Raw genomic sequence first — 24,472 nt, forward strand, 5'->3', positions numbered from 1 at the left:
CTCAAAAGCCTTCCAGTTTCATACTCAGAAAAAGGGAATCACAACTTTCTCTCTAAAATTTAGTGTTTAAACTCCAAGYTCTTACAGGGCATATGATCTCAAATAATGAATTATTTCATTCTGAATGTAATAAAGACAAGGGACTCCTTAAATTTGGGTTTCCAAAGACTTCTGCATGTGATGAAAAGAAATTCTGTTTTACCTTTTGCTGGTGTTGAAGCCTCTCTTCTTCTAATGTGTGAGTTAACTTAGCATTGTCATCCAAAGCCTTCAAAAGCTGTTGATCAGGAGCAGAATTTTGCAGAAGCAACTGACTCTGCCTTTTCATCTTGTTTTGTTCAATAAACATCTGCCAAAACAAAACCCACCCCCRACAAAAACAAGTCAGACACAGTCTCATGTTATCCTGGAGAAAATGGCAATTGGAAAGAAAATGAAGATATTAGCATCATGTTAATGTGGCAAGAATAGTGAGGAAGAAGGTGAAAAGAAAGGTGAAAGGAAGTTTGAGGGTACAATTCCCCAGAGCTAAGCTCACACAGAAAGGAACAAGGTGTTTGCTGAAAACCACCCACTGCTACACTTCCCTTACCCCCGTGTTGACAACATTCAGAATTTAAACACATCTCTGAATTCTGTTTCCTGGAAATGGGARCAATCTGATCCCCATTCTGGGAGCTCTGAAAAGATTAAAAGAACTCCAGGTAGAGAACAAAACATCTGTGAGTTCACAGGCTATCTCCTCAAACACAACTGCAAGCCTTGGTGTAAAGCCCACTTATTTGAGGGTGAGCTGGATATGTGAATGATGGAAATTCATTTTTTCAGGAAAYGAATTTCAGTCCATGTCTGTGTAATCAGTGTATGCACTTGCCCTGGGAATAGGCTTTTCAGGGCAATTTCAGCCTTTTAGTTCTGATCATTGTGTTCCTTCCTCTTCCCAAGTTATATTTTTGATGTAGCAAATGAATACATTGCAGGGGGCGGGCAAAAATCAAAAGGTCTAGAGACCTGACATTGATAAAAAAATCACACACTTCTCGAGGCTTCACTTAAGAGGTGCAGAAACTGTCAGCATATGCAGTTTCCCTGAGATCTGTTCCTTCTAGACTGTTTGAGAACTAGGARAAAAAACACTGCTTCCCCACAAAACCATTCCTAGTGAATTTATTCTGCACCTTGACAATCTCTTTCAGGCAGAGGTTTGCCCCCAGGCAACACAAGCTTCCACTTGACAAACTCAGCTATGCCTGTTCTTCRAGCAGAAACAGGGATTGGGTCATGCTGGGGTTTCACATGAGTGTGCACAGGTCAGCAGAGCCACTTATGGCAGGAGAACAGAGAACAGCCTGAGAAGGCAGGTACTCCCTCAGACTGTAAAAACACTGCTGTAGAGCTCAGCAAAAGCAAGGAGATATTTTAAGAATAAAGTATTAGAACAAAAGTTCCATGATATCTTCTCACATTCCCATCCTATTTGTTCACAAACCAAAATCGGAGATACAACGTATGGTTTCTTCCCATCTGGTGCTACTGCAGTGCTCTGTGATTTATTTAATACAATTGGATATCAAATGTGAGCTGATGCAGGTTTGTGGAAAGCTTTCTTTGCACAGACACTTCAAGTGAGCCTCCTCAGCAAGCAGTTCTCACTGCAGCTATGCAGACAGACCAAGAAAGCCACTGAACTCTGAACYCCCCACGCAGCCTGGCTGACCCTGCGTGCCAGGAGGAGTCAATGGATGCAGCCCCAACACAGTGAACCCTGCCATGAACACTCCACTGGGCACAGTTGGGCCATGGGGCAGGCAGCCAGGGATGGATGCATTCCATGGAGGGGAAATGATCAACGTGGGCTCAGCTTCTGCACTTTGTCATAAAATAAACAGGAACAAACTGCTGACAATGCAAAGTCAAATGTGCACTGGACATCAGCGCTCTGGACCAAAATTCTGCCAGTCAAACCATTTTATGCTTATTTTACCTCACACTAGTAGGGTCGTGGCAAAAAACAATTCAATGGCAAGAGAGTTTCAGAATCAAAGCAACTCACAACAATCCATAAAGGTTTGTCTTTGTTTTGCAATTCATTCAWTTAACATTTTTATATTCTTAAAAGAAACAGCATCTTTGAACWTCATACTTAAGAAAGGCCTCTAAATCACTGCTAAACAACTCAATACTGTCTCAAGGTTTTCTGTGTTCCTGTTAAGTTACTCACAGAAGTTATTCAACCCTGACAGAAACAGCATCTCTCCAGAAGCCAACCTCTGCAAACATCACAGTTTACCCACTGTGAACTTTCAAAGTGAAAACCTGGATTTTTTTTTTTAATCTGAAAAGTAGTTTAACTTGATCAATTCCAGATTTATATTCACCAAGTTTCTGCCACTAAGCCCAACTGAACAGAGTTGTTCCAGCCTGAGGGAGCAGAAAGCTGCAAAACCAAGAAGAAATCAAGTAGGGCAACTTGATTTCTTCAACTTGAGCAGATACTTCACCAAATGCAGAAAATTCATATTCACTTTGTTTCATGTTCTTCTGCAACAAAATGAAAAAAATCCTTTTGAAGACCTGGATGAAAACTTTTTCATTTAGAAGCTTTCACATCAAGTCCTGCATTTTCAATCAGCTTTACAAATTGCTTTCATGATATTGCAAGTATGTTCCTTCTCATAAATATGAAGGTATCTTCAACACCACAGAAAAAGAAATTTTGATTATCAGGTAATGCTGCAATCAGACACCAAATGAGAACCAAATTCTCACAGGCAGTCTCATCCATCTCAGAAGTTACCCACATGATTTCTCTTAGTGCCAGCATATCCTAAGTGGAAGGGACAAAACCAGAGAGGACAGTTGTGTCAGACAAAGCAGAAAGCAAGCTGGTGGTACTGATTCAAAGTTTTTGAGAGGCTGCTCTCTGTGTCTGACATAGCACAAAAAAACCCCTTAAAAATTAATTTAAAGTTTAAAAAATCAATTCCTGCTTCACCAGGGTGGAAACCTGGTTGTCTGTACAACCATGAATATTAATTAAAGTGACTGCTGAAAGGGCAAAACAGCTACTAACAAGATTATTTGGACTAGGTGGAATTTAACCAATTGATGGATTAGTTCCGACTCTGCCACCTGCTAGACAATTATCTGCAGAGCATCCCAATCAATGCTGGAAACACAAGTCAATAGTGYAGGCATCTACTGAAAACCACAACTGCAGCTAAAGGCAGATCACAAAGAAAAACAGTTTGCTTCCACCTATAATTCGAATTTTTCCAACCTCCCACTGTTGTGCAAACCAGTTATGTGTCTTCTCTCCCTAAATTTAMAAAGAGAAGCTTCAAAGTACAGGAAATCTGGGAGCTGGCCACTTTCCATCAGCAGAGTTTTCACAAGAACTGGGGAGGTGGAAAGACAGGGGTGAAAATAATGGAAGATTTTCCCTTGACCTCGGTGAGGCCATACCTCATTCTCAGCCCCTTGCTGTAGCTCTTACCCGACAGAGCGTTCACTGCAGCTGTTTCTTGTTTACACCASGGCTGAAAAAGGAATTCTTCCTCATTAAAAAAGTTAGAAAGCAACTCTGTAAGTGTCAAGTCCCTGGGAACACCAATCCTCATACAAATAATGTCCAGGATAAAACTGGRTATTTTCCACCCAACGCTTCTCCCAGGAGCAAAACAATGACAAAGGAAATTCTTTAATATCCACGTGTGGCTACACTTCCATCTATACATCCTTTGGGTATCTGCTGTAGGCAATAACTTTTTTGTCTTAGTTACAGTTTGAAGGGAGAAAAATACCCCAATAAGGTATGTTATTCTAAACTTAGGATTAAAATACAACTCCAGGTACAGTTTTAAATCAGGAAAAAAATCAAACATATATACATTCCTTTAGAGGAGCCAAAGTCTAAACAAGTTGGATTTTCAAAYTGCCACAGAAAAGTGAGCAATGTGACCATGAGAAAGGACATGTGCATAATATGGGCAGCCAACAGTCACTCATGCAGATGACTCRTAAAATTTCAGACCAATAAAGATACATTTTCTTTTTAGTCATTTGGCTAATTGCCAGACAACATGTGAAGGACTGATTCCAAAGAGTTAGAAGCTGTAGCATTACTAAGTTTTGTGGCTTAAGAGAAGAGGTCTAATTTACTCAGAATGGGAGAATTGGAGTAGATGAGTTAAGCCTATTTCTTGTCCATCCTTTGCTTCTCACCACAGAGATGCCTGGAGCATGTACTTTTGAGTGTGAGAAAACTGAATTCCCATCAACARTGTGACTTCCTTAAAAACAGAGCACTATTTATTTTACCAGCCTGTTCCATACAAAAGGGTTTCTCAAACTACAGCACTCATTCTTCACTTATGAGGCACAACTGCCCAAAATACAGAGAGAAAATAATCTCTATTGCTATTTATTTCTCCACATCCTGCAGTTTGCCTTCTGTTGTGCTAGAAGCACTGTGACACATTCTATAATGCTCACAGCATTTAGACACCATCTAATAGATTCAGAAGCAGATCATACACCACATGAAAAAGGAGGAAATATCTTCCCTTTTTCCCCAKAGATTAATTGCCTGAACAAAAAAGAGATGGGGGAGGGGAAGAGAAAAAGACCAAAGAGTTTCCTAGAGCATACATCTGTTACCAWTCCCCAAGCCTCTTCCTGGAAAAAGGCTTGATGAAACATATTAGCATTACATCMTGCTTCAAAAGTGGTAACATCCAAGCTCAGGAGAATTCAAGTACTAACTACTTATCATGTCTCTTTAATTATTAAATCTAGTTCAGTCAGCTGGACTGAAAAATTAATTATCTTCAGATACCAGTTGYTGTTGAACTATCCCTGGTAAAAAGAATGTGGCACGTGCAAGCACAGAGTTGCTCCTGGAGTGCTGATCTTGCAGCACCCACTCACTGATGTAGCAGGTTAATACAGAAGTCCTCACAAATTAACCCAAAAGGTCACAAATGCATCTGAGGAAGAGTTCTTTGGGAGCTTGTATCATCAAGATAACCACATCCATAGCATGCAACCTCATGAGTAGTGCAGACATCTGTTAAGAGTGACAATGATTTTCCCTAAGCTGACAGCCACCTTTCATCTTTCAATATGGGAAGGTTCAATCCCAGAGTAAGTAAAGTGAGCTGTGCACTGGCCCAGGTATGGGATGCAGGTATTTRAGGAAAATCAAGTTAAATGCACACATTTTGTTGTGCAACAACAAAGTTACTTAGAAGCACAAACAGCTGTAGGATGGTGCAAACTTTGAGCACTGGATGGAAAGTCAGTGAAAGATGAACGATGCACATTAGAGATTCACTGAATTGTTTCAATCCATMTGAATCATAGTTTCTTTGGAAGCAACCTTCCAAATTCTCAACTGCAAACTGTTTTACAAGTTATAAACACTTGAGAAGCCTTTCCTTTTTTTTCCAGYTGCTCATTTTGAGCGAAAGCCTGCGGTAACCTCAGAAGTAAAAGGAACCCCAACAAACTCCTCAGCAATTCTACACTTCATTTCTATTTGTCCAAGATAGAGGACAGAAAAAAAAAATCAGCTCAGTGTCAACTTTGAGAGCACACTGCTTCTTCTCCAAGAGGTTTCCAGAGAACTTTAGGGGCAAGGGTTGTCTTTTTACAGTACAACAGTAATAAACTGTTCACTTGTGCTGGTTTTGGCTGGAATAGTTGATTTTCTTCATAGTAGCTGGTATGGGGCTGTKTTTTGGATTTGTTCTGAAAACACCACTGAGAACAGAAAGGTGTATATTTAATAAACCACTTATGCAAGCTTATTTTGTTGAACTCSTGAGATTTTTACATTGCTAAGAGTTTCAATTTGATTCTCACACCATGTTCTCTTGCTTTGGCTGYGTGTATTGTATTTTGCTCATCTTTGTGGAGAGTGCTTTTCAGGGCTACCTCTGTATTATTGCAATGGCCTTCAAGATACTCTCTGCCTCCCTTTGTTTTCTTACAAACTGCTCCACAAACAGCTGAGAGATCTTAAAGTGTCTCTTAAAASCTGACACTAGAATTCTGGTTAAGCTTGCCAAGATTCCTGTGTTAACAACGCTGTTTTATTCAGGTAGGTGCAGATTTTTCCATGCCTCCGCCCCTTACACACTCTATTTATTTAGTTCTTTTATGCAGATTCCTGTACCTTTCACAATGGATTGTGACTCACTTCAAACCCTCTCTCCTTTTCCTTCCCCCTCTCCACACCAYGGCTGACAATATTTACTCAGTTTCTTTAGAACCTCTAAAGAGCATGAATTCTAATGTTTGAAGTTGGATCACTTTTGATTAATTAAATATATATTATGGTGGTGCCAGCAGCATGACTATAATTAAAGCTGTATTGGGGTTTTTTTTTACTTTAATCAAAAGCTCTGATTTTCAAGTGTTCCTTCACTCCTATATGTGCTTGCTCCCTCCCTTCCTCTCTTGCTCCATGTCTCTCCCCTCTCCCATCTGTGTTCCCTTCTGCACACAGGCTCACCTGCCTGTTCTTTCTCACACCTGCACTCCCAAGTGTTCCTGTTCTGAGGCAAATCCTCCTCACCTGTCACAAGGGCAGGAGGCCAAGGACATCTCTCCAAAAGCAGTCCCCAGCAGCCACTTGGTCCCTTCACAAGGGCATCTCTCCAAAACCAGCCCCCCTGGACCCTTCCCATGGCAGCCACGATGCAAAGATAAAAGATGAAGCCATGGTATGGAAAAAGGGAAAGGGGTGGATCTGAATGCATGAGTCAATCACCGCATGAAGGCAAACTTAAGGTACTTCAGCCCCTTGGAAAGACAATGTTGATACCACCRAACAGGCACCCCAAAGGCAGTAGCTCTGTATTCACTGAGCTAAAACACAGACTGAGGCTGTTTGAGACATCACAAACACCAATACAAAACACTGAGATGTGCCATTCTTCAGCTGCAGTGACAGCCCCATTACTTGGAGCCTATTTCCTTTCTCCATGTGCTCCCAACAAATCAAGAACAAAGCACTGAACATGCRGTGATGCCCTTTACTCAAAGCTCTTCCTCCCCTCAACACCACASAGCTTATCACAACCAACCACTGTGGCTTTTGCAAAATCCAAGTGAAAATCCAGCACAAATTTTATCTTTTAAAAGAAACATTTTCTAGAGACCGAGAAAGCAGGTGGCTAATGAAAGCAAGCAGAAAATCCCTGAACATCCTTAGCATAATCCAAACACAGCTACTGTAAGCACATCCTAGAAAACTCAGCTCTCAAAGCACAGCTGTGACCTTGTGACATGATCCGTGTGGGAGGACTCTCACACAGCCTCACTGGAGCAGAAAGCTGTGCTGCTGTGGATGCAGTTGTGGRCCAGAGCCTGTCTAATGTCTCAGGTCACCCAAGGGACACCATCAGTGTGAAACCAGGCCAGTGATAACAGGTTTTTAAACTAATTTGAAATTCTAGTTCCCCAAACACATATGAGCAATGCCTTTGTTGTCACATGGTCMTGTATTTTAACAAACTTTCTAAAAAATCTTTTTGAACAGTACGATACCAAAGGAAGACAAGCAGGTACTCAAAGGAAAGAATAATGCAGGTCTGAAGTCCACTGTTGCAGTGATTCCATTTTGGATAAGAGAACTTTATGGAATGAAAACCTTCATGTGAACAGCTACTCCAACTGCACCAACAAGGGCCCATATTCTCAGAAGAGACAACAACTAATGACAAAACCCAAGAAATACTTGTTTGCAAATAATCAGCAGTTTTTTGGCATTGTACTCTAGTTCCTGCCTGCCAGTTTGTTATTCAATTACAAAAAGTACTTTCAATATGATCTTTCAAAATGAATGTGTCCCTCAACTAATATTCTATTTTTGCAACACCTTTTTCAGGAGTGCACACGTTTTTCAGAAAAAAAACACAGTTCTTCAAATTATATCACTAGAAAGGCAGCTAATCCCTCCCAGATCCAACCACTACATATTCCACATTGGAATGTTGTAGCTAACTGAGCCCATAAATTTAAGCCGTGATAAATTTAAAGCCTTGCCTTGAAAGGGGACACAGGTAAGACTGCATGAATAATTCCAAAGTGCCTTTTAAGTGCTCGTTGAAACAGTAAAGTCACCTTTATGGATGAAGTACAGATGTTGGCTAAGTCATAYGTGGGGCTGGATGAGAGCTGGGAATTGAGATCAAGTCATCCAAGCTGGTAAGGTTTTGCCCAGTTGCAACACCTTCACTTTACAAGATCCCTTTTCCTTGACTACTCACCTCTTGTGCAAATGACTCTGCTTTCTTCCGCAGGTTCTTTTCCAGCTCAAAGTTTACATGAAGCTCTTCATATTCCTCTACTGCCAGCACAGACACTGTTTAGAAGGATAAAACAAGATCAGAAATAAAAGTGGAACAGATCAAAGGAAGAGCTACCGTTTGATTTACCCACATAAGCTGCTATTCCCTGATAGCATGAATCCCTGACTGACAGCATGACCTAGTTTTACAGTTCCATATACAGTCTTCTTTGCAATATTTGTCCTAAACCTCACCACTCATATGCACAATTTCTAATTTTCTGAGTCGAGTAATACTCCTCCTGTTCAGACTCATCTCCAGTAACAGGSATCAAGTACCACAGACCATATTTTGCCTCTTTGTCTCAAAAGAGCTTTACTGAATTTATCAAAGCCATTCAAAATTATAAATTGCATCCAACTAAAAGGAAGWCTGGTGTAATGATTAGGAAAACAGGAGATTAGGGTTCAAACTCCATGTCTGTGAAGGACTGCCCTCCTATACWAGTATGGCACTTGTGCCAAGCAGGAAAAGGTTTCCCTATTCTCACRTAACACCTGCTATTTACACTGTCACATTTTTCTGGAGTACAGAGTCTGGAACAGTCTGTGTGTTGATGCAATGCCTGCAGCAATAAGGTCAAGTGTCAGATCTAAACCACAGTCACTGTTCTGCATCCTACTCTTTGCACTGTACAGAAAAGCTCTGAAGMTTCTGCAAAGTATGTAGCAAACTGTTAGAGAACCTGCTGAGACCACACACCTCTGTTGCATTTCTCCAACAGTTTTTGTTGCTTATTAACTTCAGTTGTCAAAACAGCCTTTTCTTCTTTCAACTTATTTACCTAGGAAAGTACAGAGAACASATCAAAAACAAGAGCATTTAGTCAATGGCATGAGGCATACAGCACATACATAATGCAAGCAGTATTTTGCTGTCAGTAGCTCTGTTTCCTAGGCTTGGCTTGATGCTGCAGCTTCCAGTGGGATGGAAAGCATTTTTACTCCACCTTACAGATGTTATAACAGATGCCATRAAAGGGTTATGATCTAATCCTCCCATGGCACGTTCCAGTCACAGCTGCAAAGATAACATCTTTGGAACCTTTCAGGATCAGGTGCCATAGCACCTGGTTGAAAAGTTACTTGACTGTTTGGGTTTTAATATAGTCAGACTCCTGTTTTGTTTTTTTGGTTTTTTTTTTTGTTTTTCTTTTTTCCCCTGGGCTCTGTTTATTGTCCAAGAGCTGTCAGCTGTGTCTTTCTGAATGAAAGTGTTGCATACACAGGAAGAGCCACTAAGTCCTGATTTGCATCAGTACATGGCTTATCCAGTTTTCAAGCAGGAATGAAACTCTGCTGGCTTGAAAAGCCAATTTGCTGGTCTAATTGCCATGACACAGCACTGCCAATGGCGAAACTTAAGGATACATTCAATGAAGTAGTACCACTGATTAAACTACGTGTCCTACAAAAGTATTTCTTACACTTCTATAGGTTTAAGGAAATCCATGAAAATCCTGTAGGCTGTGCTGGGTGAGGGGCTGTCAGGAAGGGGAGGTGACAGCTGTAATAATGGCACTAGAACAGATCAAAGAGATAAGGAGAAGTCAGGTGCCAGCAACAGTGGCAGACTGGACTGTGATGCAGAAGGCCCTTCCAGGGACATGCCCTAAGTGATCCATCACTGGCAGGACTCCAGATTAGCCAGTATTCAATTAACTTCACAACTGAGYGTTTTTAGCAAAATAAGACACAGAAAGTACCGACTCCACGCTAACATGGTCTCGCCTTCCATGGTACAATACATACTTCTTCAATTACTTCTGCAAGTTTGCACCTCAGGTTTTCCAGTTCAATGGCCAAGGTCTTCTTTTCCTCATGAACAGATACGATTTGATCTCTCAGCTCTACAGTTTGAGGAAGGAAATGAAGAATGTATTTCATTTGAAAAACAACAACAAAGGAAATGTCATGGCAATGCAAGCACGCTTGAGTATGAAACACCTGAACTACGTATCAAGSATCAGTTGTAATCAAGGAACATCCTCAATAATTTATGAGCTTTGCAKAAGTGTCAAGTAACAGATCTATAACTGGGCCACAGTTTCAGCTTTACTCTGTTGAGGTAAGCTCSTTGTTCAGCCCTGCTGTCTTTATTTGCATTCTGAATGATTCATTTCCTGCTACAACAGGGCCAATCCTGCCACCACAGAGTGTCCTCAGCCCTACTCAGGACACTGTCACATCACAGAGACTCTGGTATGGAGGCAGCAGAAAGCAATTTTTAAGAGGCATCCTTTAAAACAAATTAATGCACTTCAATTCTTTTTGGATCATGAGTTCCTGTCACAAGGGAAATAAACAAAACAACAGGCAGTTAATACTTGGGAGGTTTTCACTGAAGAAATTGTCCTGAACAGCTGCCAATTTATAGTCTTTGTAACATTATGTGAGCAGAGTCAGAATACAACCTTTACTGATGGAAGAGCTAATGCTTGTAATTTTCCCCTCAGAATTTTTGTTCCTTAATTATTAAAATATGAAATAAATTAAATTCACAATGGAATAAAACATTTGATTATAATCACTTCTTAACAGGAGATCAGTTTGCATACATAATATATCAAGGTTTAGGTTACCATAAAATCACCACAAAAATAAAAATTTATTGATATATATCAGCTTTCAGTAAGTGCTCTCATTCCCCACCTGCTTCCAGTATTTCACAGCACTGCTGTTCATTGAATACCAGCCRTGAGTTGAGAAAATTGTGGCTAATCAATTGCAGATGACAATGACATGGTGGCTGTCATTCTGTTTGGTCCCAAATCTTAAAAATGTCCATTCTACACCAGCATCCCCCCTTCCAATTCTGGAATTTACTGTCCTTTAAATTAAAGGCATACACTTTCTAAAGTAAATAAAAAGACCAGCTTTCCCAGAAGGTTCTTGATACACATTGTCTGTTTTGTGGATTTGTGCTCTACAGTGAAATTAATGAGGAAAAAAGTCTCACTGTAATTTATGGTACATGACTATGTCTGTTTTTACAATATATCTAATCTATCTATCTATATATATATATATCAACCTCACCATCCAGAGAAACATATCCACATACCACAAAACCTCAGTTTTTCCTATCTTATTTGTGTTTCCTTACAGAACAGTGGGAGGGAAGAAATCATTCCAAGAAACATCCAGTACTTTCTTGAATGGTGAGAAAGCYAAGATGTACAAGATCCCCAAAATAGCACTTTTCATGCTTTAATGAATTGTTCACCAAGACAGAAAGCAGATACATCAGAGCCTTTCTACAGTATTTCTCTAATTTGACCCTGCTACCCTCCTAACAACGCTCCCATCTGATCTGCAGCCTAAATGTATTCTTGACATCTTTCTCCAGTAATGGCAGGATGTGTTCCAGAGTTTTATCTCCCATTAAGATGGGTTGCGTGGTGTGCATCACGCCATTCTACCTTTTCCTACATCTATGGGATGGAAAACTGCTTGTTACAGAAGGCTACTGGGACACCTTTTTTCTTGGGTGGGATCTTTCACAATTTTGCAACACACATTGTTTTTCCTCAGTGACACTTAGCACCATTTCATTGGCACATTGAAAAATGTATGCATTCAAAAGACAATTAACAAGGTCATACTGAAAGTTCAGAAAAGCTGTACTTAAACATAACTTGCTACTCTAAGTTACAATCAGAAAAAAAGTGAAAGTTTTTTTTAAAGAAGTTAAACACTTATTCTCTCTCRTCACCAAATCCAGAATGTGGGTATTCCCCTTTTTATATGCTGATACTATGACACAACAATATACAAAAATAGCAATGATTTCATTACAAAAAGGAGAAAGGAAGGCTGACTTTGGACATTGGAAATGTAAACTGCCTTTCAAAAATGAACCAGAAGTTTCTGAAAAAAAAGCACAGATCTGTTCTTTCAAYACATTTCCATATTCTCAAGCTTTGCTGTTTTACCCTGTACAACAGTCCCTTTTTAAGCTGCTTGTTTGGTAACAGCTCTGGAACATGAATGAAGTTTGTGCATACAAAAGTACATAATGGAATCAGAAATGGAGAGTCCTGTCTGACAAGAGCTGAAATAATGGCATTGCAGTTGAAGGTGACCTTGTCCTGCTTAACTTTTCCTTTGTTAAAGGGACTTAGGAAATGCTTCTTTTASTGACTCAGTAGCAGTGAACTCTCTTCACTGGCAGATCTCATTTTCCTATTGAATTGTAACTTCCTTTGCAGGCTGTGTATCCCTCACCATTTATGTTACACAGTATCACCACCAGCCCACTCTGTTCTCAGTCATTCCTGGAAATCCCTTGACTCTGACCACTCCCAACCATTCAGATCCCTGCTCCAAACCATCACCACCAGCCCACTCCGTTCTCAATCATTCCTGGAAATCCCTTGACTCTGACCACTCCCAGAAAAATAGCTTGGAACCATTCGGATCACTGCCCCAAACCAACACTGCTATTCTTTAGACAACTTCTACCCTGCATAGTGGTGTGGGATCAGCACCAATGCTCACCTTTCATTTGCTGCTGACAGTGCACAGAATTGCATGATTCTGAGGTAGCTTCTGTATCCGTGGATGATTCATCCTCATCAATGTTAATCTCTTCAGTGATAATATCTGGGCCCAGTTTGGCCATACAAAGCATACTAATTCTTTTCAAGGTCTTRTTTTCTTTGTTCAGCTGAAAGGTGAGAAGGACAAATAGTAAGAAGCTGYCTGTCTTTAAGCTGCTGGGTAAGAAAAAGCAAGTCAACCTTTTCTTTGTCATTAAAAGATTATGTTCCATTCAACATTAGCATGGTCTGAAGATGGGATGCTTGTCCACTTTCTCCTCAGATAGGCTTCAATTCAGCATGATGCTTTATCCATGGCCTGTTTTCCTCTYTAGTACTTCTGTATGAAATCAGCTATCAAGCTGATTTAATGCTACACATGCATTGTAATAGCTGATTCAGCTCCTCAGGAGTCCAATGAGTGACCTCAAGAAGAGTCTGCCCTTGATAGCTCATCTGTTTTTTTCTAGCTGTATCAACAGATTAAAATGAAACCAAGCACTTCCTGTGCTCAGGTTTAAAAATGAGACTCATTTTTCTACTAATGACACACTAAATGTTGAAGCTAACACAGACTTCAGAAGTCCAATCTGTACCTTCCAAGAAAACATACACTGTACAATCTATCTAACCCTAAATTTTTATCTACAAAATCATCTTTGATGCTGCTTTTCCTCAGCCCTTCAACTAAGGGGAGATTTACTCAATAATTTCTTCATCTCATTCCCAAAGAATGAAAGTGAGCAAGTGGGGAGAAGGGTGAGAGGAACCCTACATTTAGCCAGCTCACAGCAATGAACAGCCCCATGGAGAAAAGCGAGTCTTTGAACTGCCCTTGTACATGCATTACAGGGGAAGAGCAGAGAAGAAGACAAGTTGCATAAATGTGTTCATTTTCTTACTTATATGCTGATTGTCTATCTTATGAATTCTAATATAGTGTCATTATGCAAACAATTAAGTAAATACCTCCAGAAAGTACATTGCTAATGCATCTAAATTAAAGTGATTTCTTGCTGGTGTGATTTTTCCCGTATCTAAGGATGTACTTTGGGCAGGGAATGGGGAGGGGGGAAAAAAAAGAAAAAAATAAAGGCAGTCAGCATTGCTAATGAAATTTGGTTCAAAATTGCTGTAATCCATTTTCTGATGAAGTGGCTCAGATGCATTTTACACAACCAAAAATATATAAGAGAGATAAAAACATTCTTTAATAATAATGCACTTCTGATGAGATGGAATATAGAAAATTACACACTTGCTAAATTCATCAGACTAGACGCAATCAACAGAGCAGTGGAGGTCACCTTTCCCCTGCCCTCGCTTTGCTTTCATAAACAATCACCTGAAATGTAATGCAGTGGTTGACTTTTTCCATCTGATTTAGACAYTGAAATGCTCATTATTGTTTTCACACAGAGGAGTTCTAAAACTTATTTTCCATTTAACCTAAATGCATATGAAAACTAGAGATCAGGATGCTRGTCCATGAAAATAGGAGCTACATTAAAATTGGTATTTTTTTTTTTCTTTAAAGGCAGGAATGGTATTTTGCATTTCTCATATGGCTTTTAGTTTTCTGCCATTTCCAAACTACTTCACAGCTCCACAAGATTATACAGAAACATAAAGGGGTCATGCATACAATCWCAAGTTTTAAATAAATAAAYAGATGAATAAACAGATGAGATAAAACAGCATCACCATGTTTCTCCTCACCTTAGAAGCCAAAGCCTCAGCACTTTCTCGGCAYGTCTTCTCAATTTCAAGATGGTTCTGAATACAGTTTACTTCCTCAATAACCATGTGAGAAACTAAGGGAAGAGTTCAGAAATTAGTCAGTATTTTCCTGAGTTTGACACATGCCTCCCATGATCAGAAATAGYACATCTCTGCTAACTTTCATTGTAAGCATTTCAAATACAGGGAAGTACATACTCAGATAACCTGCACAGATAGGAACTSTTTTGAGCATTGAATATTTGGGTTGTTTCCTTAAACAGCTCTCTCAAGACATGTTTGCATCATTAGAGGGGCAACTGTAGAACTGAGATGAACTTATGGAAGCAGGAAGTTAGCAGGACACTCCCTGACCACCCTTACTCATCATCTTTATTTCACTAACACTTAAAGAATCAGAATAAGACCTTTAGGATTATCCCTTAAGATTGCCATCATAACCCTCTTCAAAACTTGGAAGGGATGCCTCTTCCAGAAGACCCAAGCTTCAGTATTTTTAAACAGCAAGATTAACTCAGTTGTATTAAAGTTAGAAATCAAAGTTTCCTTTTACTTTCTCGACTGTTACCCGTTTGAAGTCTCTCTGTGCTTGAGCAGGCCCTAAAATAAGCACCGTGGTCTCACCTACCTTCACTGTGCACAACACAGATTCCAACACACAAAATCTTCCCTGAGACCAGGGCTGAGACTGAGCTGTCTGACCACATCTGGAATACACAGCTGTGCCACTGCATTTAATGTCACAGCTGGAGGAGCAACAGACACATCTGTCCTYTGCAGCTACAAAATCCCTATTATAATTGTGGGTACACATCACTCTGTCAAACATAGGCAAAAGAGTCTGTCTGGAAAATTCAGGTCTGCAAAAAAAAAGTTCTGGAGCAAATCTTGTTTTGTAACATGGGATACTAATGTGAGTCAGAAAAAATTTCAAAGTCCAGATACATTTTGGCTTGCAGACCCATTCAACTTCCAGCACTACATCTGTACTTTAGCAGTGTTCAAAGTCTTTTTCTAAGGGATAGGTTTAAGGTTACACAGAGGAGCAAAGCAGAACACCTAGTAATAGTTTTCCATTTCTCAGCTCATTGATGCAAATCCCCCTTGGCTCCTGGCACCCTCATCCATCCTAAGCAATGGCCTGGACCCTAATTCTGCAAGTCACTGCATGGCAGAGATTCCATCTCAGCCCAGTGTCAGGAGTTCAGTGCACAGAAAGGAACTATTTGCAGCTGAACAATACTTTGGAGGAAGAAAAAATAGTGTAAATATAGAAGATTTTTTCTTGTATTTCCTTTTCTTTTTATTAAGATAAGCTTTAGAACCTAGCAATTTTATACCACTGGGTAGGAAATCCCTCTAACTTCTTCCAAGAGCTTTGACTAAAAACTGAAGAGATTCAAGTCCTCTCTGATTTACAGAGTTAATCTTACTGACTACAAAACAGGACTTCAGGATAGGAAAAACACTGCCATTAACAAATGTTATYTATGCAGCTTTAGACTAAGTATCAACTGAAGTTTTTTATTATTAAAGTTTCATGATTACCATAGGAAACCAACAGCACATTGGCTTGCTGAGTAGCTGCATGAGAGACACAAAATTGACAAAAAGGGTAAATCTTGGTCTAAAAAAGATGTTCCAATCAAGTCCTGTAACAGCAAGGCAACCACATCTCTTTCTTTGGTTTATTTTTTATTTCTATTTCTTTTAATTATGGAGAAGTTATCTTCTCCAAGTATGCCATACCAACTGCTACATTTAATTTGAGAAAGGAAAAGTTTCAGTAGTACATGTCCCTATCTCTTCTGGTTTTATTCTATCAAGCCCTGGGACTTTTGAGCTATGAGATGCTCTGGGCTGRATGAGACAGCACTGGAGACACAGAATTGCTCCTGTCTTACAGACAGAAATCTAATGGCCTCCAGCAAGGCTAAAGTTAGGAAACAAGGATCGGGCTCTCATGGCAGAACTAGGGATTACTCTTGGTTCATTTAAACTTAATTAACCTGCAATTATGATTAACTCAGGGGAAAAAAGTCTTTCCAAATTAAATACAAAAAATATATTATTTCCTAAGTCTGTCCAAAGTTCTTATTATGTCAATATTAATATTCATAAAGAAGCACTAAGTGGCCTGAAACATCTCTAACCTTGACAGTTTTTTTCAGGGGTAATAATAATCCGCAGCAAATGCAGGCCAACCAAAAACCACTTAACTAATTAGTAGTTGCAGTCACCGAGAAAACATGAATCAACACTGTTATTACAAGTGGCACATTTGAGTGGCATCTAATTATGACTTGATGAGCACGATACTTGCATTATCAACATTACTACTGCATCCCATCAGGGACTAAAAGCCGCTGATGGCATTGACTGCGAGAAACTCCCCCTCAATGGCACCGCAGCACCCAACAATCTCCTTGGCAGGGGCACCCTCACTAAATGACATGTTAAGCATAATTACTGGTAGACATTGTAAATAAACAGGATTGGAAGTGAAAATTGTACCAAGTGCATAAGACACAATCTGACACATTGGAAGTGGCAGCCTTAATTGAGAGTTTCTTTGACTGCTCAAGATCATTTCAACTGCATTTCTCAGAGGACAGTGATTATAACTGTGGAGACAGACGGCATAATGGTATCAGCACTGCTGACAGAGCAGTGAATTAAATTGTATCTGCTGTTGTGTGAAAGCCTTGATGAGAGGTACAGATCCTTAGTGGTCTTATCATTATAACACAATGGTCATGTTGTCATCAACCTTGCTGGCTCCAATTGAAAAGAAATGATTGTGTGTTGAAGCTTTCCCCCCCACCACCACCTTCTATCTCTTGTGCTCAATAGAACCAATTTTCAGAGAGCTATGAAATCACGCAATAGGGCCTAAAATGCAGCTGCTTGGCATACAAACGGGGCCCCATTAAACTGGAATCACACACAATATGTGTTTATGCCAGGAGAACAAATAGAAGCTGAGTACAGGCCAAGTTTATTCACAGACACAAAGCCAATGTAGCTCTTCATCAATATAATTGCCTTTTATATTGTCGTTTAAATAATGGGCTCTATTATTGCTTTAAAATCCTAATATTCCTGGCATTTTATCACTATGTTTACAAGGTATGTCCTTTAAAAATGTGAAAGGAAGATAAAAGAAACCCATAAAATCTTCCAACATCAAATATTACCYCAAATTTTAAGTCTTAACTACTTGACATTTTCTGCCACACTCCAGTATTCCTCATATCATAACAAAAACAAAACAGGCAGCCATTTTTCCAGAGGAATTACACTTCTTAAAGAACATTCGTGCTTCACAGAACAGTAACCTAAGATCATCTAAGGCAGCAGAAAATTCTTGTTGATTTTAGATTATTTTCCATAATTGTATCACACAAACTATTATAAAACAGAAGTGAACAAATTCCTCTATTAACACAGTCACACAAAAGTACAGACCATGTGATTTCCTCCTCCTGCATTAACTTCATCCACATTTCTGATGCTTCATCGTGCAGTTCACTGTTCTGGCACAAACCAGACATAACAGACCACAATCCCATTGTAATTGTCTCTTCTAAGGAGCTATTCCACTAGGATACTTCCACTCCCATTAGATGTGCTTTGTTGCTTCCAGACACCATACAGTTTCAATAGAACCATTCCCATAAAAGTGTAAAACTGAATATTGACATTCTCACAGCCCAGACAAGATAGAACTTGCTCTGAAAATTACCGCGTGAGAGCAGTTCGTCCTAAAAACCTTTACACAAAGTGAAAACAGTTCATCCTAAAAACCTTTACTGGTGTCTCTTTGCTTAAACTAATACTCCTTCATGAAAAAAAATGCCATGATTATTATTATTATTATTAGGAATCTCAGCAACAGCATCACAACCCACTCACKTCAAGCATGCATCATTCCAAAAGTCACTTGCAGAATCCAGCTGAGATAGAACCACACTTGCACCACTGTATTTTCACCTTTCACTACTTTGCACCTTGAGAATGCCTACCTGTGCCAGAGAGCACAAATATAACAGAATTTATTCTCGCTGTGGGCAAAGTCTGACTGGATTAGCTCCTTAAAACATGGATTTGAAGGAGAAACAGCAAGTGGACCTGAATCTCAGCATTCTTAACRCTGCTGCAAACTGTGCAGAATTATGTTCATAATTGTCTACATCAAGTAAATCCCACTGACATTATCAGCTTACTTTTCTGAAACTCCTCCAGTTTTTTGACAGCCTCATCTCGCTCTTGCTTGATTTTGTCACACTGTAAGAAAAGAGAAAATGGAAATGAAACACTGATCCCAGTTATTTAATTAGCAGTCAGTCACAACATGCAAAATCAACCAAGATCAATTGCCAGCACAATAATGTACAGAAGCTTATCAAAGCATTTATTTTTCCTTTCAGCCATGTCAGATCAATGGAAATTAGGCATAAAAAATTCATTACTAAGAGTATTTCTAAACAAASTGGCATGCTGTACTTGATTTTAGGTTCTGATTCAGAGCTACTCTGAAAATATTTTAAAGAGGCACATTATCCAAAACTGATATAAACAGCTATCCATGTTACACCAACAGTAAAAGCAATACTTTGCATGTCAAAAATAGGCTTTAAGTCTAGTTTCTTTAACACAAATAGACTTGGAAAAGAGGCCTACATTTCTATACCTACCACGTGCAAGGAAAACCTCAAAGCCAATCATCAGGGACATGCTGTTTAGTTTCATAAACTAACGAGCAAAGCCTCAGCTCTGTAGAGAAAAAGACACTCATTTTCATGCTCTAAGGAGTTCCCATCAACCCAGTTTTATTAATTTTGTGGTTATTGCTAACACTACAGAGGCCTGCAATCACTGATCTTATGGTGGAATGGTTTCTTCAAAGAGAAAGAATAAAACAGATGTTAAATAGAGTTCACTAAGAAAACCCATTCTGTAAGTAAATGAAAGAACTCAAAGAAATGAGTAAAATTCACAAGAGACACAGTCAGTGATTAACCACAGCGTGAAAAACACATGACCCAGGGGGAAGTATGACTGGCACACAAGGTGTCTTACACACACATCCTTCCTCACATGCAGCTGGGCATGTTCACAGCAATAAATCAACCTAAAASCATGAGTTAACTTCTGGAAGAGAGCTGTGTGACCAAGCTCCTTACAGTGCAATTCCAATTACAAAGATGCTGGCCACTGGAACAGAACTGGGAAAAAAAAAAAAAAAACCCTGAAATGATTTTGCTCGATTTTCAGTTTTTCCACATGAGGAGCCACTTTGAGTTAGCTGGGAAAGRAGCCTGCTGTTAAGCAACAAGAAGGGGAAGAGTCCAATTCAAAGGCAGCCAAATTCAAGAGAAMCCTTCTGTCAGCTACAGAGGACCTTGGATGAGACCCAAAGAAGGATCTGCTCTTGGCTAAGGCAAGGATGCCACTGGTGTTGCCTCGGGACAGCTGATGGCTATCTGCAGGAGAAAAAGGAGCTGCACTCAACAAGCAAATTCTCTTCTCGTGGCATTGGGGTGATGAAGCTTCAAGGGAAGGGGCTCAGTAGGGGAACAGGTCAGTCGGGAGCTGTAAGGACTGTGAAACAAGGCAGAGCTGCAGTAGGAGCAGAGACAGGCTGAGCACACGGCACTGGACAAGGACTCATCGATTCCTGTTAACAAAGAACCTGTTAAACAGAATCTTGCAAGGAGAGGTGGGGAAGGGAAATCTGTGCATGAATCTTGCTGCTCGCTGCCCTCCCTCTGTTTCCTCAGCAAAAATATGTGTTACCTTAGTGGCAGAAGTGCAGTCTAAGAGCAGAAGGCAGTGAAAAACGCAGGAAGTGTTTCTGGCTGTTGCTGCAGAGCACAGTTCTGCTGCAAAAGGGCAATCGGTGTGAGCTGCTGCCTCCTCTCACTTCCAAGACAGACTCTGGAGCCACACTGACATACTTCACCCACGGATTTTTCTGCACACTGCAAGCTTTCAGCCCACTGCACATTAAGTGAGCAAATGCCTTTAGTGCTCAGTTTAAAAACCAGGAACATTAGCATTTTAAGGATCTCATCTGTTGCCTGTGGAAGTCAACGACACTTTCCTACTTCTGGAAACCTTGATGTAGAGGAAACAGCACACTCCCTTATCCCAAAGACAGGAAAAACTCCTTTTAAAATCCTCCAGGCAGCACGCTGTAAGGCATAGCAGCTTTCCCTGAGCAGTGAAAGGGGAAGTTAAATGACCTATTCCACTTCACCTCGAGTGCTATTTGCAGAGAGAGCTCCATTTGGACCACGACAAGCTGACTATTCTCCTCATAACTGCGACATTTCTCTGCACAATCAGGGTCTCCAGGCTTGGGTCTCTGCAGAGCAATTCCTGCTCCCAGTTGCAGCTTTCTCAATACTTYCCTTTTGCTGCTACTGTGCTTCAGAATGAAAGCGGAGGAAGAAAAGGAGAGCGGGAGATTGCTGCCCTTGCTGAAATGATCAATGGAAAGCACTTTGCCTTCTGTCTTGCAATCAGAACTGTGCAAGCAGAGCTGTTACAGGTCCTTCCAAAAAATACCCTAGTTYATCTTTGAAGAATTAGAAAAAATGGAGATTTTCTTTAACTACTTAAACTGTTTCAAACTGGAAATATACACAAAAATAAAAAGCCTGTAAATTACGTTTCACAAGAAAAAATACTGTCATCCTTTAAAATAAATTTGCCTTACCTTTCAAACTGAAAAGTTTAAAAATCAAAATTTAGAAGTATGAGTTGCTCATAAAATGCTCCACAGGAGACTTGAAAGTTCATAACCATCTCACTTTTCAAAAAAGCRATTTGAGGCATATACAATAGAATCATTAATGGACAAAAGTACCACTATTCCTAAATATTAAAAGGTAAAGAGCATAACATTACTTTAAAATCTACTGTTCACTTTCCACATTYAAACACATGCAACTGTTGAAGAGAAACAGTTTTCACGTATTTACTAAGCTTCCCCTTGTCAGAGTTAAGGGATAGCTCCCTACTCAAGAGTACCCTTGAGTAAAAATACAAAGGTTTGTAACTCTGGAACTACCAGTCCATTTTCTGCTTTTGACTTTATTTAGTTAAGAGTTCCAGCTTCTCTGCAAAGAAAAATAAGCATTCATTCTATTTTATTAGGTATATCTAGTWTTAGTAATACAATATTTATACCACATTATCCCACTTTAAAAAACCCCAACAATATAAACAGACAATACGGCAGTCCTGAACTGGCTATATAGTCAATGATAATCTCTTCGCAGTAAAAAGACATTTCATCTGCATTTATAGAAACTAATTATTAGTCCAGTTGCCAAAATTAATTTTGTTCATAACTCCATATATTTTTCATCCTTGCAGGCACAAGTTCAGAAGACTTATGCTCCCACTCCTTTCAGGTTTTTGCCTTCTAGAATCCCATATACAAGGCAATACTTTAATTTGTTTTTTGTCTGTTCTCTACTAACAGGCTTCTTTTTGCCAGCTATTTTGCACATAAGCTCCTACAGCTTATGACTTCAGTAAAAGGCCTTCAAAGGGCAAAAACAACAGGGAGATTGTTCAGTCCAGATATTAAGATGCAAGAAGTTCACGTAGTAGTCATATAGTCAATTAAACCATTGCTAAGCAACACAAGACACAATTCTTTCCCATTTACAGAGATTGTGAAATGTATGCAGATTTAATGCYTGTTCTAAAACTGTGAGTTTGGTACACTGCTCAAAAGTATCCAATGCCATTTGTTAYATTCTACTTACAGAAACAATGAGCATGCTCTCAAGGAAGAGTCCCTTCCCCATTTCTATTTGGTGACAAAACATATAATCCCCTCTACACATGTGCTTTAAGAGAACAAACACCATGAATGATGTATCAGAGATACAGTATTACACCTACTGTTTTGGATAGCTGTCTTGCTTTTTTTTTCTCCCTACTGGCAGCATGACAAAACACTGTCAAAACCAGCGTTCAGAGTCATTTCTGTCTGATTAGCAAGTAGTTCAAATATTTATTCATGATCTGACTCTGAATATGTCAGAACTGCATATTAAGTTACCCACATTTGTGTGCAGCTGAACATTAAATTATCCATTTTTGGGGGGCTGGTATGAATATTTTATTTGCTACATCAATTAAAAAGGTGACCTAAGAGAGATAATCTGCCARTATCATTTTGGCTCCATTATTTCTGAAAGTATTTTAAAACACTAACAAAAAATATCTGGTGAAACGTTGTCAGAGGCTCCACCAGTGGTCTCCAAATTGGCAGTTTTGCAAGGCAATGAGGAAGAGGYGCTGGATCAAAGATCTTATATTTTGCTCCTGAATTTTTGGGGTTATTAGCATCCTTTTAAAGCAGCAGTGCTTCAAACCCACGTAAGTAATAAACGTAAAAGTCAATTTACTTTCTAATCTTAAGAAAAAATATGGAACAAAGAGCATAAATTTTCAAAAATTAAAATTTTATCCTAAGTTAGCTGTCAATTATCCACTGTGGTCCCTGTGTCTGATGGAAACTAGGATAATTTCTGCATACACAGCTCATCTTTCAGAGCTCTAGAACTATAGTAGTGACCTAGGAAAGTATTCCAAGTGTGTCAAAAGCACATATGCACAGGCTGCTATTTAATTCCTCTGTGGTACTTCCCACAAAAAACCTGCAAGTCACCTGCTAAAAAAATTAACTTCTCATCCTCCTGTCAATGCAATTATRTGACAACAATCGATGCAGAGGGAGCCATTTGCTTACATTCACAGTGACAGACAGTGGCAGAAAGTGGAACAGAAGCCACCCTCAACTTCCCAGACCCACAGGCAGGGAGAGTCTGTGCTACATTTTTCCAGGAGCAGGTTTGATCTTGCAAAGCACAAACTGAGATACAAAGCAAGAGATGCCAATGACCTTTAGGATTACCCTGCYCTGCCAAAACACAAGGAATAGTTTCTTCCAGTATTGGCACTGGAAGAAAATGTAACCATGAACTCTGTATCAGTARATTCTTTATTTTTGAGGAAGAAATGCTCTTGGGGTTTCACAATTGAACCACTCAAGTCCAAGCACTTAAACAATTAACTATGACTGCWTACACAAGCACACCAATTTGAGGTTTTTGGATGGAGAACACTTGCGTAACAACTGAAAATCCAGCCCTGAGCACGTGTTTAACTGATTTGCTCAGCTGGGAATGTAATCTCCATGTGCTCAGGCTTGGAGGATTTTCAGGTATTATGCAAGTATTCTGAAAAACTTCATAGCAGYCTTCAGATGAAACACACAGGAGTGGCTAGAGATATGCAACTGTAGGAAAGAAGTCTTGAGAGAGAAGAGCAAGGAAGAAAGAAGACCAGCACGGAAGAAACAACCTCAGAACATCTCATTCCATCTCAAGCTCAAAAAAAGAATTTTTCACTGAAATTTCCTTTAAAAAAAAAAAAAAAAAAAAAAAAAAGAAAAGAAATGTAGCTGAAGGAAAGTCTCCCCATTCCTCCCTTCCCAAGCCTGACCAAGCTTTACTGAAGAAACACCAAAGCTGACATGACTTGGGTTCAGGGCAAAGCTGGGGAGCCTGGTTTTCATGTGCTGTACATATGTCCTGGCACAGCACTCACCACATGTGACAGAGCCAACAGCCAGCACAGCACAGACTAAAGGAAGAGAGCAGTGGAGGGCAGGATGCTGAAATMATTTCCAGCTGAGGAAGCTCCCAGGCTGCAAATGGTTTGGAGACTGCAAAAGAAACGTGCCCATGCTCCTACATGCCCTCTCCACTGTCAGAGACAGGATTCTGGATGGAGTCTTGGTCTAACT

At 39.7% G+C, this 24,472-nt stretch overlaps 1 protein-coding gene across 4 annotated transcripts in view; it reads right to left on the minus strand.

Annotated features, from left to right (window-relative positions):
* SHTN1 (shootin 1) overlaps window positions 1-24,472 on the minus strand; it is a 52,388-nt gene that overhangs the window by 19,493 nt on the left and 8,423 nt on the right. For 3 of the 4 annotated variants that reach the window (XM_057370298.1, XM_057370299.1, XM_057370297.1), the window contains exons 3-9: window positions 18,864-18,924; window positions 14,617-14,711; window positions 12,857-13,025; window positions 10,109-10,206; window positions 9,060-9,141; window positions 8,277-8,371; window positions 203-349 (exon numbers count right to left, since the gene is read on the minus strand). In XM_057370298.1, coding sequence (XP_057226281.1) covers window positions 203-349; window positions 8,277-8,371; window positions 9,060-9,141; window positions 10,109-10,206; window positions 12,857-13,025; window positions 14,617-14,711; window positions 18,864-18,924 — 747 coding nt within the window. Of the gene's footprint in view, window positions 1-202; window positions 350-8,276; window positions 8,372-9,059; window positions 9,142-10,108; window positions 10,207-12,856; window positions 13,026-14,616; window positions 14,712-18,863; window positions 18,925-20,436; window positions 20,612-24,472 lie in introns of those variants that run through there. The other variant, XM_057370300.1, reaches the window with a different exon arrangement.

This window comes from Malurus melanocephalus, unplaced genomic scaffold (assembly GCF_030028575.1).
Source record: "Malurus melanocephalus ecotype Western Australia unplaced genomic scaffold, MMel_1.1 scaffold_122, whole genome shotgun sequence".
Lineage (NCBI taxonomy): Eukaryota > Metazoa > Chordata > Aves > Passeriformes > Maluridae > Malurus > Malurus melanocephalus.